The 18240-nt window shown below is 45.1% G+C and overlaps 1 protein-coding gene across 2 annotated transcripts in view; it reads left to right on the top strand.

The window, feature by feature from the left end:
• Window positions 1–18240, top strand: part of LOC119397500 (cadherin-23) — an 82050-nt gene that overhangs the window by 54199 nt on the left and 9611 nt on the right. For both annotated transcript variants that reach the window (XM_037664935.2, XM_037664928.2), the window contains exons 34-39: window positions 2991–3079; window positions 4067–4159; window positions 6066–6198; window positions 8189–8313; window positions 10998–11029; window positions 12079–12109. In XM_037664935.2, coding sequence (XP_037520863.1) covers window positions 2991–3079; window positions 4067–4159; window positions 6066–6198; window positions 8189–8313; window positions 10998–11029; window positions 12079–12109 — 503 coding nt within the window. The remainder of the gene's footprint in view (window positions 1–2990; window positions 3080–4066; window positions 4160–6065; window positions 6199–8188; window positions 8314–10997; window positions 11030–12078; window positions 12110–18240) is intronic.

Here is an 18240-nt window from a genome sequence, read left to right as displayed (position 1 = left end):
AGTAATACCTGGTTTACTTTAAAAACATGTACTATTCTAAAGGCACCCCTTATTGTCAGTACATTTAAATGGACTGTCTACTGCTCGGAAAAATTTTTTTGATTTCGGTGGAAATGAGAAGCTTGTTTGCTACATTGGTGGCAACGAGCAAGCTTCTGTCCAATAAAAAAGAAATTATATCTTTAATTTGGCTCTGAGAGTTGTGAAAGTATGACCGCTTGCGTCACCCAACAGCAATGTGGTTCAGGCTATTGGTAGGAGGAAAAAACTATCGCAGATAGGCTTATTTTGCTTGAAAACAAACATGTATAGCTTAAAATTGCATTTTATGCACTTTTGGTTGCTTTCCTTGGCGCATTGAAAGAGGCATCCAGTGGCGCTGCGTCACGTTTGCCTGCCTGCCTACGGCAGAGAAACATGAGCCATGCGAGCACGGCATCTGGGGCCACTCAGAAGAAAGAAAAAAAAAACAGCTTGGGCGAATAGAAGCACGACTGACTTCACGGAAGTCTCGAACGATCACCATCAGTTCTCCCTCGTAAAAGTGCGTACCAGTATTCACCAATGCTAAAGTCACTTCGCGACTCGGTCAACCCCATGGGTTCGACATTGAAGAAGATTTTACCTTCAAGTTCCGCTTTAACAAGGCGTCCGTGTTGGCTGTCATGTCACACGTGCAACACAGAAGATCTAAACACAACTGAAAAACAGCAAGGACTTTCTCTTCTGTGAAGCACGCCTCATGTTTGTTTCAGTCGCATGTTTGGCATGAGTGGAACCACTACAGTTCGTTTCACAACGCCGGCCTACCAGTGTTGCTGGAATACACAAGTTTTCCGCTCGATGTGGGGGTTTTTCAGGCTAAATAAACAAAGCTTGAAAGAATGCGGTAATAATACTTTATTTGGCAGTTTACGAGCTCTAAACTACCATTACATTATTCGTTTCATTATGAAACAAACCTGCCAAAACTGCATGTGGTTCTAGTTTTCAATTTTCACCAGCACAATCATTGTCATCGCGTGCAGTAACCAGTGTTGCGGGCATCGCCACACCAATTGAAAATGACAGAATGTAGATAAAAAAATTCCGTTTTAAAAATTTCTACTCACTTTCCAGAGAAACCGCTGTAGGGTTGGACACTTCAGACGACATGCTTTCTATTGCGATGCAAAACCGAAAAACAGTAAAGCACGCTAGACAGTCCCTTTAATGTAATCTTTTTCAGACCTGTGGTAGCTGGACTGAAAATTGTTCATTCACTGCGAACAAATGGCCATCTTTTACAAAAAGGCGGATTCCCCTGGTTGTAATGTCATGGCCAAATGAGATGCTAACAAGAGTTCACAAAGTAGAATAGGTTTCACGAGTGATAATTCGAGAGCACCATCTTGAACCGCTAATTAGGTGCTCATCAAAGGTGGTTTAGACCTCCAAATAAGCGTACAAGCAGAAATCATGCTGACATTAAATGTACTGGTTGAAACAAGAAGGAAATAATGCGCTTTTGTTCGCATTTCAGTTGTCCATGGCTATACTCTTGTGAGCAGTATGAGTGGGAACACATGAGCATGTGGCAAATAGCCTCAAACCCGACACAAGGCGATTCACGGCTGCTGCTGTCAGAAACAAAGTGGAAAGGGTGCTGTGGTCCCGCTAAATGTCGGCATGCCTGCCTCACTATTGCTGATAAAACACTGCGGCAGGTGGCGTATCACAGGCCGCTCGTGAGTGTAAGGCGCATATCTCAAGACAAATGTGGCACAATGCTGTCTATAGCTCCACGCAAAATACCTCCTTTCCATTCCTTTCGCTTGAGTGTGTGCTTGTAAAACATAAAATCAAGATACAACAAAATATTATTTAAAAAAACAGTACTGCTCTTTGCTGCGCCTGAATGCTACAACTGGCGCCACAATATCAAGCTATTATTTGTGTCATTTTTTGCTTGTCATAAAAACAGACACATGGTGGGAGTGACAAGAGTTCGTGGAAAAGTGTCACCTTTTCCTTTTTATTTTTGACAGTGCCAGTTGAGTATCGGTTGAGTTGGGGTTTCAGGCTATTCGCCACGCACTCACGTGTTGCCTGTCATAGTTCTCATGATAGTACATGTTGCACTTATCATCTTTCCGTTCTTCGCATTTTTATCTTAAACCAGCATTAGAAAGAAAAAGACAAGTACGCTTCAGTGTTATTTCACTAGGAAATCGCTATGACACTGGATTGGTGTTTATTAGCACTGTCGATCATGTTTATTTGAATTATATTCATCGCATTCCATCTCTTTGGATTATGCCCTATTACTTAATGAAAACTTTCGTCCACTGTGACAGTGTTTTCATCTTTCTAGAGTCGGCATGTTATATGGACAAAGTTTGAGTATGCCATAAATACATAAGGTTAAAAGAGATGTGGTGATGCGTGTTCGATTCACATGTGTCTTGCTGCATGGCATGCTGCTCCACGACCCTCAATTGCGACCATACACGCAGGGGGGGGGGGGAGGCACAATGTTTGCCTTATACGGGGGCGCTGCAATGTACCTTCGCCCCTCCTGAAGGGGAACCCTGTGCATGCTTATGATTGTGACGTGGTACAGGGGAGGTGCCACTCCAGTGTGGGTAGTCTCTCCACCTCCTGTTGAAATGGTGCAAACAAGGTGCATGGTGTCATGCATATTTTAACACAGCTGGCATAGCCTTGAGCAAATAGAATTCACTGTAGGCAGTATACCTATTTTGTTATGTTTTTCAAATTCTGTAACATTTATTTGATTGTCCACACTGTCAGACTAAGCAGGTGTCATTCACAGCCTATGAATATTCTTTTTTTCTGCAGACTTTTCATTGAATATTTGAGTTCATAGCAGCACCTTTACTTGGTGGAACACTTGGTGGAACAGAGGAAAAAGGTTTAACATGAGAAAGAATGGATGTTTTTCATTTTCTGAGAGAACACTTCTTTTCTCTTCCTTATTCTTTTTATAGGTTCACATACTTCACGATTCTGACCTAATGAAGTTTATCTTCTATAAGCAGCCACAAGAAATACGGAAAGTTATCCCACAGTTTGAAAAGTAAGTTGGCATCGATGACCATGAGCTTGATTTTAGCGCTTACACTTTTGGCATTCAGTTGAGTCATGTGTTTAAGTCATGTGTTTAGGTAAGTGACCAAGCTTGTAAATGTTTTCCTAGATGTGTTATGCAGAAATTTCACTAGTAACCTGAAGATTTGAAAGAAATTGCAGAAATGAGATCAAAATTCTTGTTCTTTCTGTCAATAACTTTGACGGCTGTTTGTATAAATTGTAAATCTCAGCTAATAGTAAATGTCGTAGCACACATTTTTTAAAAATAAAAGCAGGTACTATCAGTAACACTAACTATTTAAAGCTATTTGAATTAATATGTTGTTTAATGTTACTTTCTTGGCATTTAATAACAAAAGTAAGGAAAAACTTTTGTTATTCAAGACACAAACGTCAAGACACCACAAACGAAGTCAAGACACCACAAACGTCAGCGTTTTTGATGTCTTGACTTCTCTCTTGTGTCTGTGTTCGCACGCCCTGTGTTTTTGACATGAATACCTACCAACTAGCTCAACTCTCTGTTATTCTGTATACGAGCGCATGTGATGCACTGGAAGTATATGTTTGTTATGGTAATGTGAAAGCTGTTAGAATGAAATACCTATAAATTTATATTAAATATCTAGGCTGCACTAAACTTAAACAATGAAACTTCTGCTCCTCTTTTTTTTACTTGCTCTGTAATGCTGTTAAAAGTGCAGGCTGTTCTAAGGGAACCCCACAGCGTCAAGGTTACACACATATCACACTAAGCAGTGCTTCATGCTCCTTTGCCTGATGCAAGCATTTTCACACTGAAGATTTGAGGCAAAAGCATATTATATGCACCTCCCTTTTTGCGAACTATGCCCTACATTAGTGCTGTTTGTGTGAATACAAAAAATTTTGTCATTTTTAAGCCTGGTGCCTTAGATCTCTCTTCATCTTCTTCAGAAATATGTGAAATTTAATTTCATGTACCTTTTTGTAGGGATTTAAACCATGCGCTTGCCAGTGCTGTGACTGCCAACATATATGACACTCAATATTCAACACGAGAAGATGGAAGCCTTGACTTTGAAAGGTGAGTTGTATTAATGTTGCCACCCCACCCCCCCCCCAAAAAAAAAATTTAATAAAAAAAATATACCAATAAATGTTAAATGCACTGTTTGAGGAGTGGCCAGAGTATGAGGAGGACGTACAGTTGAACCTTGTTGTCCGCACGGTGGATCAGTGGTTACGGTGCTCGGCTGCTGACTCAAAAGTCGCGGGTTCTATCCATGCCGTGGCGGTCGCATTTCGGTGGAGGCGAAATGGTAGAGGCCCGTGTACTGTGTGATGTCAGTGCACGTTAAAGAACACCAGATGGTTGAAATTTCCGGAGCCCTCCACTACGGTGTCCCTCATAATCATATCGTGGTTTTGGGACATAAAACCTCAGATATTATTATAGTTGAACCTTATTATTAGAGACATGGGTGTAATAGACGATTAGGTGTTATAGACAACATTCACCCACACTGGTGGCCACCCTATCTCTCATTAATTGGACCTATTTTGGAACAGACACTAGATTTTTTTAAAAAAAGACAGTCAGTTGTAAAAGACAACTTATACAGTTGAATTTTTGTCAACAGTCTCGCTTGTAACAGACATTCTAATATTGAAGGCAGTGCCATTGGCTGCTAGCTGCACTTGCACCCATTGTTGAAACAAAAGGAAATGACAAACGCATGCACTCACTATTGGCTGTAACATCAGCAGATGCAGAGTGAATCAGTCAGTTTTAAAACAATAAGCCCCTGTAATTGAAATACACTGTAGAGAAGCACTATAAGCTTGCCTAGAGTGCAAGTGTAACATGCATGCGGGCGGCCGTGCGAGCAAGAAATACTCTGAGTGCGCAGTGAGCTATCCCGTTTGCGCAGTGAGGTAATGACTGTTCTATTGGCATGCGATCGAGGTGTATGTAGAAGAGATCTTAAAGCCAGCGTAACTGAGTTGCAGAAGAAAAGGAACTGCCAGGAGAATAAGTTTGCATTCTGTGAAAGCGAATCATGCTTGTCTCTTTCCTTCTTCTAATCGTCAGCATAGTGGTATGTCATTTTTTTGATCTGTTAACAATACATTCAGGTTTACATACATTTTTATTCTGAACCTGGAGAAATTGGGTTCGCGTTAGGTTCGACTAAATACGGTATATTGCAAATGCAAGTAAAGCGATTGGCTACACCTTTGCTGGCTTGAGCAAGCCATTGTGACAACTACCAAGAAAGTGAGACGATAATGAAGTAGTGTGAGAAAGGTGTGGTAGAGAAGACATGGATTGTGTTTTCTGTTTAGTGGTTCATCAAGGACATCGCAATACATTAAAACAAATGACAACAGGTTGCAGACTTCTTTTGTGGTTATTTTAGTCATATAGGGTGCCTACATTGAAATAAGGGTGTATCAAGAAATGAAAACATGGCACCCTGCTTATAAGACTCCTCATATGAAGGACATAAACTTCTCCCCGGTATGTCTCTCTTGTAAGGGGTTTCCAACTGTATGTGCTTGAAAGGGTTGATGCTTGGGCAAGTTGGTTTGGATCCATTGCAAAATGTTAACAGTGCATAGAAGGTTTGGAAAGGGACGGTACAAACAGAGGCGAAGAGCACTGACTTCCAATTAGTTTTTATTTCGATAAAAGAGTGCACATATACAAGGCAAGGGAGAGGGTGCGAGACAAGAAAAGGTGCTCACATCATTGCCACATCACCTGACACGCTTCGAGCGTACAACCACTTATCCCCTAAAGCCCATCTAGGTAATCAAATTCTTGATTTGAAACTGTAATAGAGGTCGCACTAACACACTTCGCACCCAGCTTATTTATCAATTCAGCTTCGATAACTTCACGAGTTAGCTGAGCTTCACGAGTATGTGCTTGTTTTGACACATTCAAGTTGCATTGCTTTGCTTCTCTTTCTTTTCCTCCCATTCAGTGCCAGCTCATGCTTCCAACTGCTTGAAAATGGGCTAGTGGTGAGTCCTGACGTCGTAGCTAAAATGTTGGACATGTCAGCATCACAGAAGGTTCAGGCACTCTACCACAACTACAGCATTGTGGGAATCGAGGTGAGTCTGAGAAGCCATCTTTTACTAGAAACAAGATAAGCTGCTTCCCGTTCTGTTTTGTTAGCCACTATGGCGGTTCAGTTGCTGTGGTAGTCTATTGCTGAACATGAAGTTGTCTGCATAAAATTGCTGGCGGACAACCTAAGAGGCCACATGCCACACCGTATAAGTACCACAGCCACCACAAGGTGTTGCCACATGCCGGTACCAAGCACGTCTGAACCTAAAGTTCAAACCCCCCCCCCCCCCGTGCGCATGCCTATGCTTCATTATGAGCACTAAAAATGTTTTGTTGCTTTGTTTCCTATATTGCTTATAATATCCCACATGATATATGCATGTATATTATTATTAGAAATCTCGAAAAAAAAACAGCACCCACAAGAAAGGGAAGTCTGCAAGAACAAGAAAAGGAAAACATTCCTAATTGATCCATCTGTAGCAGTTTATAATGCAGCTGATTGTCTGTTCTTATAGGATCACAAATTGACCCGCCATATCCCCAATCTTAGGCAGTTACTGCTCTTGAAAATTTCAGTTGTAAGTCACTATTTTGGTGAAAGGAGCATTTTATTGTAAGCAACACTTTATTAAAGCTTATTATATATCAGTTTGTTTCATGATTGGAGAACTTGTAAGAAATTAAACTGTCCTTTCACCATGCTGCTTGATTGTGAGCGCCACTGTCAACAGAGGCACTCTTCCTTTTTGGCTTGCCTTATTCACACGCAGCATCATGCACCAGAGCCCAGGGACAGCGTCACATTCACATGACAAGCCCGACTTCTTAACACGAAAGTGTTTTATGCCGGGGTCCACTACGGCTCTACTGACGTATTTCCGTCATGGATATGACGTTGTAAAATATAAAGACTAACAGTTGGCAAAGAAAAAAAAACAGAAGAAAAAGTTCCATCACCGGGAGTCGAACTTATGACCCCTCGCTTTGCAGCGTGGGGCACGAAATGATTCAGCCACAGACAGCACGTTCTTTGCCATGCTAACAGCAAGCTATTTATATACACCATTTGCCGGTGGCGGTACTCAGAGATCGGTGGTAAATCAGCGTGTTTTCGTTATCACTAGCGAGATGGCGCGAAGAGCTCGAAGAGTGCGCTTTAAAGGTTGTTGCCCTACGCAGATGAGCGCGCTCCTCTACAGGGCGTGGTTGCTCGTGCGGGGCTTATCTCGTGATGGCGGTGGTGCGTACGTCTTGTGCTCTCACCGCAAGTTTGCATTGAGAGCATGAAGGTCATTTTGCTCACTGCAGTGGCCGCTTTTGCGAAAGAAGTGCGCTGCTCACACAGTAATAAGTTACAACTGTGACAGTTTGTTCGCGCTCATCCTGTGTATGTTCGTTTCGTGCGCCCTTTCTGCTTGAGCAGCGCGTTGCAAGTTTTGAGCTGCTTGCCGTTCTTCGCGTGACATAACAATTTGTTGCTGTAGCATTCATTCCTTCGCATTTGGGGCGAAAGAATGCACAACAAACGCTCAACTACGTCTGTGAAGACACGTTTAACTTTTGTGTTATACCGATTCCTATGACAGAGGGATCAGCCATGTTTTTTTCCTCCTCGTCCTGTTTTACTTCATGGCACACTTCCAGTGGTGGCATTGTGTGCTCCACATTGGCTGGCAAACTGGTTGCGTGCCGTGGTCAGTGATGTTCTAAGCACTCCATGTATGTGTGACTTTTACTCCAACTCAGAGCACAGCTTTCTTGAGAACAATGTGCACTGTTTTCTGTTTCCACGTCATGGAGCCATTTCATATTTTGCCAGCATGATCACCACCAGGTGGTGATCTGAGTGCCTCCCTTGTTTGTTAGCAATGCCCAGACCTGATGGGGGCCCCTTAAGGTTCAGTGCACCTGAGCACAAAGCTTTCCTTCTTTCTTTCCTTTTTGTATAGCTTACTGCTTTAATGCCCTTTAAGCTTTCGTAGTCACACAAGTCATACTTGTTTTTCTCTCCTCCACCTCTCTGCTCAGAAATGTACACCAGGGAGGAACCCTTACCAGATGAAGTGGACTGAAATATGTGTCCTGATTGTAGCCTGTCTCATTGCTGTGATGGGATTCATCTTGACTGTGATACTCTGCTTTGTTCGTGCCACGTAAGTTCCTAGGGCACAGCTTACTTTAGTCTCTATGAACCCACGTGTACAGCACAGACCAACCTTTAAAGGGTACACTCAAACACATCGCTAACACTTTGAGGGCATTGTATCTGTGGGTTCCTGTGGGACCACAGTTGACACATTATGCTGGAGCATATAATGTAATTAGTAGGGGTGTGCGAATATTCGAAATTTCGAATATTTTTCGAATAGTGTTTGCTATTCGATTCGATTCGCACTGAAATTTTACTATTCGAACTATTCGAACTTCCCAAAGACAAATGCAGTCAACGTCCGGTTGAAAGTTACCCCTTCAGATTTTCAATATGCTTCACCTCATTACACTGTCGTATTGCGGCAAAGCTGCCTTTCAAGCTCCGCTACGGTCGCAAATGTATGAACTCAATAAAACCCTGGTTCCAATATGGAGATGAAAGATGTGGCAGAGTTGGGGGCTCAATTAATGCTGTTTTGGACCTGAAATTTGGGCAGGAAGTCTGAAAAATCGGACGCCGAAGCTTTTTAGCATCCAAAATTTCATATGTTCTTATATATCGACGTCTACGAGGCAGATTTGGAACTCCGGACTTGAAGGGAGCACACCCTTGTCTGCCACATCAGTTGGCCTTCCACAGAAGTTGAAAGAGAAGGAGAGGCTGAGGAAATGGCATCTCTGCCTATCACGTGTAAAGTGTTGTCGGCAACACTTTGGTTGCACCAAATCATGTACATAAATACAATTCGGCCTCTACATTGCCTCATTCTTGATAAGAAAGACAACTATGAAATATGACCCCACCAGCGCTTCATCAACCTCGCGAAAAGAAACACTTTTCATGTTGCTATCTCACAAGAACATACTTAGGGATTCACTGCAACTTTTTCTGTAATTTCACTTCGAATTATTCGAAAAATGTTTGAGAAATATTCGAAAATTATTCGATTCGATTCGCACTCAATCTTTATTATTCGAATTCGCTTCGCACCCAAAATTTTGCTATTCGCACAGCTCTAGTAATTAGGACAGTCGAATCCCGCTATAACGAATACCGCTACAACGAAATTTCCGCCACAACGAATAATTTTCGATTCCCCGTCAGCCGCCCATAGAAAACAATGCGAAAAGTGTCTCGTCACAACGAATACTTTTTCTGGGTATTTCCGCTTGAACGAAGTTTTCGCAAGTGCCACCACATAAGGAAAAGGAGCTTGCCTAGGATTGCCGCGAAATTCCGCTAGAAATTCGACCATTTCTCGTTGCCAGAGCCGTGCGGCCGCATCGCAAGTTTTCATCGGAGACATGCTTTCTGCCACCTCACGCACATCCCGGTAAATTTTTCGCCATTGAGATGCTCGGCGACACATCGTCCATCCGCCATGATGCTGCCGGCGGATTTGATGCGCGTGCGGGCCGCGGAAGAATCGTTGATGAACTCCCGCCATTGTTTTGACTTAGCACTCAAAACAAAACTACTGCTCGTCGTCACAAGCCCTGCGATCGTGAATGACATCCATGGCGTTTTAAAGGCACACGCGCCGCCAGCGCGCACCTAGTCCAAGCGTAACTGCATTCTGCCGCAACCGCTGTGAATACAAATGCGGTCGTGTCGACGCGACCACGGGCGACCACGAAAGTACGCGCGCATCCATCGAACGTACGCGCACCGACTCAATGCAATGCTGCGGCCAAAACCACGGTAGACGCGATCAGAGATAGCAACGACGCAGTTCTGAAGGCACACGCACGGCCAGCGCGCACAGATTGAAAACGGAACTACCGTCGCTACCGTTTGCCGGAAGCGCTGCGCAGAAAACGGCGGCAGAGACCGCCGTCGCTATCGTCGCGATTATCGATAGCGAATATGCTGAAGTACGCAGCTAACACACCGGAAGAAAGATTAAAGGCAACAAAGTCGTAAAACGACACGAAGCGTTTCGACTTTCCTTTCTCTCGCTTATGAGTGTGGTAGTGCGGAGCTTCGGCACTTCGTTTTCACTTAGCCTCTACCGAACTTTGGCACGCTCCTTCGCGGCGCTACGCGCTCGGCACGCTTCGAGGGTAGCCTGCATATAGTATTTGCTCGTGTATAACCCACGTGTATAACTCGCCTATTGACGCAAAGCCGCCTTCATTGCGTTGCCGTGAAGCCAACTTGCGCAACGAAATTCGCGTATAACCCGCACCCCAAGTTTAGCGCTAAATTTTCTGTATATTTTGTGCGTGTTATACGCGAGAAAATACATTCACACGGTGTGCGGCCAAGTGCGTCCGAGTTAGCGACAGTTAAATGCAAAGGACAATGCATGCGCTTGCCGGGACCAAAGGACGAGTCATGATCATCAGATATTCCTAACTTTTGTGGTATATAGATGAAATTTCGCTGCAACGAAATTCCGCGACAACGAACTTTCTCGTGCGTCCCGTCAATTTCGTTGTAGCGGGATTTGACTGTACCACTTGCTTCAGGTCATCTGCTGCAAGACCGTGTGCTCTCATACCTGCCTGATAGAAAAATTTGCAATTGTTGTATTGCTCTGCTGTTCCCTTTAAGTCGCAGCATTGTTCCTTGGTAGTTATTTCTATGTACATATTTGCATTATTTGTATGTGCAGAATGAGGTGCTATAGCTTTACTGTGCAAGGTTTTGGTTTTAAAAAATTTGATTTTTTTTTTGTTTCAGCTACAAGGCTAACCTCAAGCGAAAACTTAAACGTGAGAAATTTTATCCTTGGTTCCTTTTTTTTTCGGAATGATGTATAAGTGAAAAAAAAAAAATATGGAGAGTATTGCTAGAAATTTTATGTGAAAGTACTTTTTTATGACCCGATTATTCCAAAGTCAATTTGCAAGTACAAATTGTGACTGAAGGTTTATTTAGTTTGACCATAGCCATATATGAAGCCTCATTTAAATGACATTTTAGTTATAAGAGAAGGTTTGTTTCATGCAAAACTTTGCACATGAAAACATGAAATGTGAATGGGACATAGTATAGTGAGGAAAACCCCTCATCTCAATATAATACATATTAAAACGTGAGAGGGGGAGATTCTTGCCATTACTGGTGCATTTTCACTTTATACAAGTTGCACTCCTCCCGCCCTACAGTAAATAGGCACTAGTTGAAAATGTTATAACGTTAGGCTTATGTAAAATAGCATTTTCCTTGAGAAGATTATGAGGATAGTATGTACTTGAAGTTTTACACTACAACCACACATATGTGGTATGAAACATGGCACTGCTTCAGTGAAATCCCAACTTTGTCATTGATTCAATTGCTAGTGCTTGTATATCTTGTACAACTGTTTACCTGAAATACCTGCCGTGGTGGTCTAGTGGTTAAGGTGCTCGACTGCTGACCCACTGGTCATGACATCGAATCCTGGCCATGGCGCTGCATTTTCGATGGAGGCATAAATGCTTGAGGCCCTTGTACTTAGGTTTACGTGCACGTTAAAGAACCCCAGGTAATCAAAATTTCTGGAGCCCTCCACTACGGCGTCTCTCATAATCATATAGTGGTTTTGGGACGTTAAACCCCATCAATTATCGTTATGTTTACCTGAAATAACTTTCCCACAATCATGTACTTTGTCATCGCAGTAGAGCTCAATTTTTTTTATCGAGAATTTCGTTAAAACACTGCTGGGAAAACAGAACATGTGTGCAAGGTTTTTTGATAGAGCTGCATCATAAGAAGTGTAAGTATGCTTGAATATCTTTATGTTTGTCACATTGTCTTAATCTTTTGCTTTCAGAGCGTGGTCCGAGACGACTTTGCGAGCAAACGTGAGTTGCTTTTAATAGTCATACAAGTTCTGGAAATGTTGACACAATTCATGCTTTGATTACTTTGACACAGAGTAAATTTAATGGCAGCAGCATGGGGTCGTATAGTATTAAATTACTGGCGGCTGTTATAAGAAAGATATCAAGCATTCATTCTTTGAGTACCATATTTTTACTCAAGCTTGTGTTAATGCTGTACCCAATTGATTTGACATGACACAGTATTGTTTGACACACAGTTGGAATGCTCATAGTAAACTTCACTGCACCTAGTGAAGTTCTCAAGAATTGGCTTACCTTGACTGTAAAAATCATTATAACTGGTTTGTCTTTGCATGTTTGAGAACATGCCATATTCATATTGCTACGTATTAGTGACATCGTGGCCAACAAGATGAAGAAAAGGACGACAACAAGATAGACTGGCGTGAGCTGTTCCTATCAGCAGCGCTGCTCGCTTGACCAGTTGTAAATACATCAGTTCCCATTCCTTCGAGTCTGTGTCTTGCCCGTAACATATCTGGTGGAGCGGTGCGATCCCCGTCCTCGCTACGAAATTCTGCAGTGGGCATTCACTCGCGGCCTTCGACATGACCTCTCAGGACTCGAATACACCCACTCCGGTCGTCGCGCTTCCTGCCCTGCCTGCCAACCCACCGGCCGCAACAGCTTTCGTGATGCTTCCCATCTTGAAAGACCCTGGCGTGTTCTCGGGCCTCGAGGGTTCGGACGTCGACCAATGGCTGCGCCTCTACGAACGCGTCAGCGTCAGTTACAGGTGGGACCCCACGCTCATGCTCGCGAATGTCATCTTTTACCTCGACGGAACCCCTCGTGTCTGGTTTGACACCCACGAGCATGACATTACAAGCTGGGACAGCTTCAAGGAAAAGATCCGTGAGCTTTTTGGAAACCCTTTCGGTCGTCGCTAAGCTGCAAAGAGTGAATTATCAACTTGCGCGCAAACTTCCACTGAGTCCTACATCAGTTATATTCAGTGTCCTAGCACTTTGCTGCAAAGCCGACAAAAACATGTCCGAGCCAGAAAAAGTTGCGCACATCCTCAAGGGTATCGCCGACGACGCGTTTAACTTGCTGGTGTTTAGTAACCTTTTGTCTGTTGATGCGATAATCCAAGAATGTTGCCGCCTGGAACAGGCTAAAACCAGACACATCTCACACCAGTTCCAGCGCCTACCGCGCCTTGTGTTACGTGTCCTTCTCATCTGGTCTGTTGTTTTCGCTGGCGCTGTTTCACTGCGATTATGAACCAACTAGCCCAAAAGTACATCTTACCGAATACCGCAGCGACATCATCTTGCCTCGCATGCCACGTCCTCCAGACACCTGCGACACGACTCGTCCGGCGTGAACTTGAAGCAGCCGCTCCTGCTACAGTGCCACCACCGCCCCCTGACCTCTCTCCTTCAATCCCCTTGCCCCTAATTCAAGCAGTTGTGCAACAGGAAATTGCCAGCATGGGTATTTGCTCCATTTTGACGCCTCCCCATACAGACTTCCAGCAACAATTCACGACTGCACGTCCATTCCCGTCTGGCTCTCCATCCACATTCCGCAATCTGTCCGCATGGTGAACACATGATGACAAGGCCATTTGCTTCTCTTGTCACCGTATTGGGCACGTTTCTCGCCATTGCAGAAGTCGCTGGGGTCCTACTGCACAAGCTTTCCAGTGTTCTTTCAATGGCCGTCCCGCTTATTGTCATGCGAACAGCCCAGACCACTTCGCCCCTCGGGAACCTGTGAGTGATCCCCGCTACTTCCGCTCTCCATCGCCCCAACGTCGCCAGTCTCGTTCTTCCCAGCCCCGCCGACCACCTTCGCCCGCCTTCCCACTACGCTCCTCGATGGAAAACTAAATGTTGCAGCCCCTGGAGGTGGCGCTGCATCAATGGAACTGACCGAAAATCCTCTATTGACCATACAGATGAAACAGAACCTTATCGATGTACAAGTGGACGGTGTGCATGTGACTGCTCTTGTCGACACTGGGGCTCAACTTTCCGTTATGACCACTGATTTTCGCCGAAAGCTCAAGAAAGTTCTCACACCTGCGACGACTAAGTTCATCCGTGTTGCCGACGGGGGAACAGCATCTGTCGTTGGAATGTGCTCCGCTCATGTAAGCATCGCTGATCGCCACACAGTTGTTCTCTTCGCCGTCCTTGAAAAATGCCCACATGACATAATCCTAAGCCTCGACTTCCTGTCCGCACATTCTGCCCTCATTGACTGTTCGGCCAGTACACTTCGTCTTCACTTGCCTATAACAGACCCTGCTGCACCACGGCCGAGTTGCCTCTGCACTGCCCGATATGCTCGCCTTCCACCCCAAACACTGACCTGCGTCAAGTTCGTATCAAGACCACCAGTTCCCGACGGCAGCTTTGTACTGACACTTATCACCGATGTCCTCATCAGCCGCGGCATTACATTACAGTACACCACACACTGTTCTGTCTGTCGCAGGAAACTCCACGTGCCTTCCAGTTGCCAATTTTAGTTGACACCTCAAATGCTGCCGCAAGGCATCTCTTTGGCATTGCTGTCCACCTTAGAAGACAACGCAGTGAATGCTTTCACGGTGGCCCCTCCTTTCGACACCTACCTATGCCCAGCACCAATCCAATACTTGCCCCGACAGCGCAATTATGTCGATGACTGCTTCTGATTTAACACCGCAGCAGACTGACGAGCTCCACCGGGTTCTACTGTTGTACATAGATGTTTTCGATCTCAGCGGCCGTCCATTGGGGCAAGCTACTGGTGTGATGCACCGCATAAACACTGGTGATACGCCTCCTATCCATAGGCATCCATATCGCGTGTCGGCGACTGAGCATCAAATTATCCAAAGTGAGGTCGACAAAATGCTCGCCAAGAACATCACTGAGCCATCCTGCAGTCCTTGGGCGTCCCCTGTCGTACTCGTCCGCAAGAAAGACGGCACATGGCGTTTCTGTGTCGATCATCAACACCTAAATAGAATTACAAAAAAAGACGTGTACCCTCTGCTGCGAATAGATGATGCCCTTGATTGCCTCTGTGTTGCCTGCTATTTTTCCTCCATAAACCTGCGTTCCGGGTACTGGCAGATTCAGGTGGATGATATGGATCGTGAAAAGACTGCATTTATCACCCACGATGGCCTATATCAATTCAAGGTCATGCCCTTCAGCCTTTGTAACACTCCAACCTCCTTTGAACGAATGATGGACTCTCTGCTCAGAGGCTTTAAATGGTCCACCTGTTTGTGCTACTTGGACAATGTCGTTGTTTTTTCACCTACATTTGAGACTCATACAGAGCGCCTGTCAGCCGTCTTAGATATCTTCCGTCGCGCTGGCCTACAGCTGAACTCGTCCAAGTGTCACTTTGGCCGTCACCAAATTACAGTACTTGGCCATTTAGTGGATGCTAACGGCGTACAACCAGACCCAGCAAAAATCAACGCAGTCAAAAACTTTCCTGTACCATGATCTGCAAAGGATGTTCGCAGCTTTCTCGGACTATGCTCTTACTTCCGACGCTTTGTGAAAAATTTTGCAGACATAGCGAGACCTCTGACGCAGCTCCTCAAACAAGAAGTCCTGTTTTCATGGAGCTCAGAAGAGGCATCTGCGTTCTCCAATCTCATCGTGCTCCTCACTACACCTCCGGTTTTGGCACACTTTGACCCTGCTGCCCCTACAGAGATCCGTACGGATGCAAGTGGCCATAGCATCGGCGCAGTCCTAGCTCAACAGCAACATGGCCATAACTGCGTTATTGCATACGCCAGCCGCCTTCTATCCGCCCCTGAACGCAATTACTCCATCACAGAGCACGAGTGCTTGGCTCTCGTTTGGGTGGTCGCGAAATTCAGGCCTTACCTCTATGGACGCCCATTTTCGGTAGTTACCGACCACCACGCGCTCTGCTGGCTTAACTCTCTTAAGGGGGGAAGAGGGTTTTTAAAAGTCATCAAGATTCCCTTTACCAAATTTAATGAAACTGCTCAGTCTTGTTTAGTTTTCTTTGCCGATTCCAAATATGCAATTATTCTTCAAATATGGCCATTAGTTCCAAAGTTAATTAAAATTAATTAGCATTGCTTCCGGGAACAATGGAGCAAGAACTACTCATCGAAATCTTGCTTTAGGCACATAGCCGGATACTAGGAAACATAAGCTCCACAGGGGTAGGAATACTTTTTTGATGTGCAAACTAGTAAGAATTATACAGCATATCAAAGCTTTCTATTCAACTAGGGTGGCGATGCAGGCTTGTTGGTTCATCGTACTTGAGAAAGAGGTAGCGCCCTTAATTCTTAATAGTTTGCATATCAAAAAAGTATTCCTACCCCTGTGAAGCTTGTTTCCTAGTATCCCGCTATGTGCCTAAAGCAAGATTTCGATGCTCCATTGTGAAGCTTGTTTCCTAGTATCCGGCTATGTGCCTAAGCAAGATTTCGATGCTCCATTGTTCCCGGAAACAATGCTAATTAATTTTGATTAACTTTGGAACTAATGGACATATTTGAAGAATAATTGAATATTTGGAATCAGCAAAGAAAACTAAACAAGACTGTGCAGTTTCATTAAATTTGGTAAAGGGAATCTTGATGATTTTTAAAAACTCTCTTCCCCCCTTAAAGATCCCTCAGGGCGCCTTGGTCGCTGGGCTATACGTCTGCAAGAATTTCCTTACTCGGTCGTGCACAAATCGCCGCCTGCACCAGGACACCGACTGCCTCTCCCGGTACCCTGTCGACGATCCTCGTGACATCAACGCGAACACGGTGCACTCCATTTTCTCCGTGTCCGCCTTCATTCACATTGGGGAAGAACAGAAACGGGATCCACTGCTGCTTGACATCGTCAGCTGCACGGAATCTTCCCCACACGACGCCTCCGTCCGTCACTTTGTATTTCAAGAGGGCATCCTATACCACCGCATTTTCCGACCGGACGGGCCTGACCTTCTTCTTGTCGTGCCTAAGCATTTACGGCGCAGTGTCCTCACTGAACTTCACGATGTGCCCACAGCTGGGCACCTTGGCGCATCTCGCACGTACGAGCGCATATGGCGTCGTTTCTTCTGGCCAGGCCTTGCTTGCTCGGTACGTCGATACGTGGCTGCATTATGTCAACGTCGCAAAACACTGTCGCTGCTACCTGCTGGCCATCTTCAACCACTCGACATACCCACGGAACCGTTTCGTCGCATTGGGTTAGACCTGCTTGGTCCTTTTCCCGCATCAACATTGGGAAACAAGTGGATAGCCATGGCTACTGATTACGCTACATGCTACGCTATTACGCGAGCTCTACCGACTAGTTGTCCAACCGACGTTGCCGACTTCCTGTTACGGGACGTTATATTGGTTCACGGTGCCCCAAGACAGCTGCTCACAGACCGTGGCTGTACATTTCTCGCTCAAGTCATTGCCGACGTCCTGCGTTCTTGTTCCACGCAGCACAAAGTGACCACTGCTTACCACCCTCAAACCAATGGCCTCATGGAACACTCCAATCGCACTCTTACAGATATGCTCGCTATGTATGTGTCGCCGGACCACCGAGACTGGGATATTGCCCTACCCTACGCAACTTTCGTGTACAACTCATTGCGGCACGACACAGCAGGCTTTTCACCCTTCTACCTATTGTACGGAAGAGAGCCGACTTTACTACTGGACACCATCATTTCGGCCAATACCTTATCCACCAACGAGTATGCTCGTGACGCTATCGCGCGAGCCGATCATGCCCGTCAGATCGCCCGCGCTCGCCTGACGGCGTCGACAGAGCAACCAACGACGTCGGTACGATGCCTCACATCGAGACGCATATTTCGTTCCCGGTACCCTTGTGCTACTCTGGTCCCCTCATCGTCGTGTAGGCCTGTCTGAAAAACTTTTGTCTCATTACACGGGACCTTACCGTGTACTGCGTCAAGTGACACCTGTTACCTATGAGATTGGCCCCATCTGTCCATCATCATCTGTTGTTCGGTCCAGTGATGTCGTTCACGTCTCACAGCTGAAGCCCTACAATACTGCTTCTGAAAACGACCTTTAAAGCTCCGGGACGGTGCTTCTGCCGCCGGGGGCCATGCTATGTACCAGT

Source organism: Rhipicephalus sanguineus, chromosome 1 (assembly GCF_013339695.2).
Source record: "Rhipicephalus sanguineus isolate Rsan-2018 chromosome 1, BIME_Rsan_1.4, whole genome shotgun sequence".
Classification (NCBI taxonomy): Eukaryota; Metazoa; Arthropoda; class Arachnida; order Ixodida; family Ixodidae; genus Rhipicephalus; species Rhipicephalus sanguineus.
This window is presented reverse-complemented; position numbering and strand designations above follow the sequence as displayed.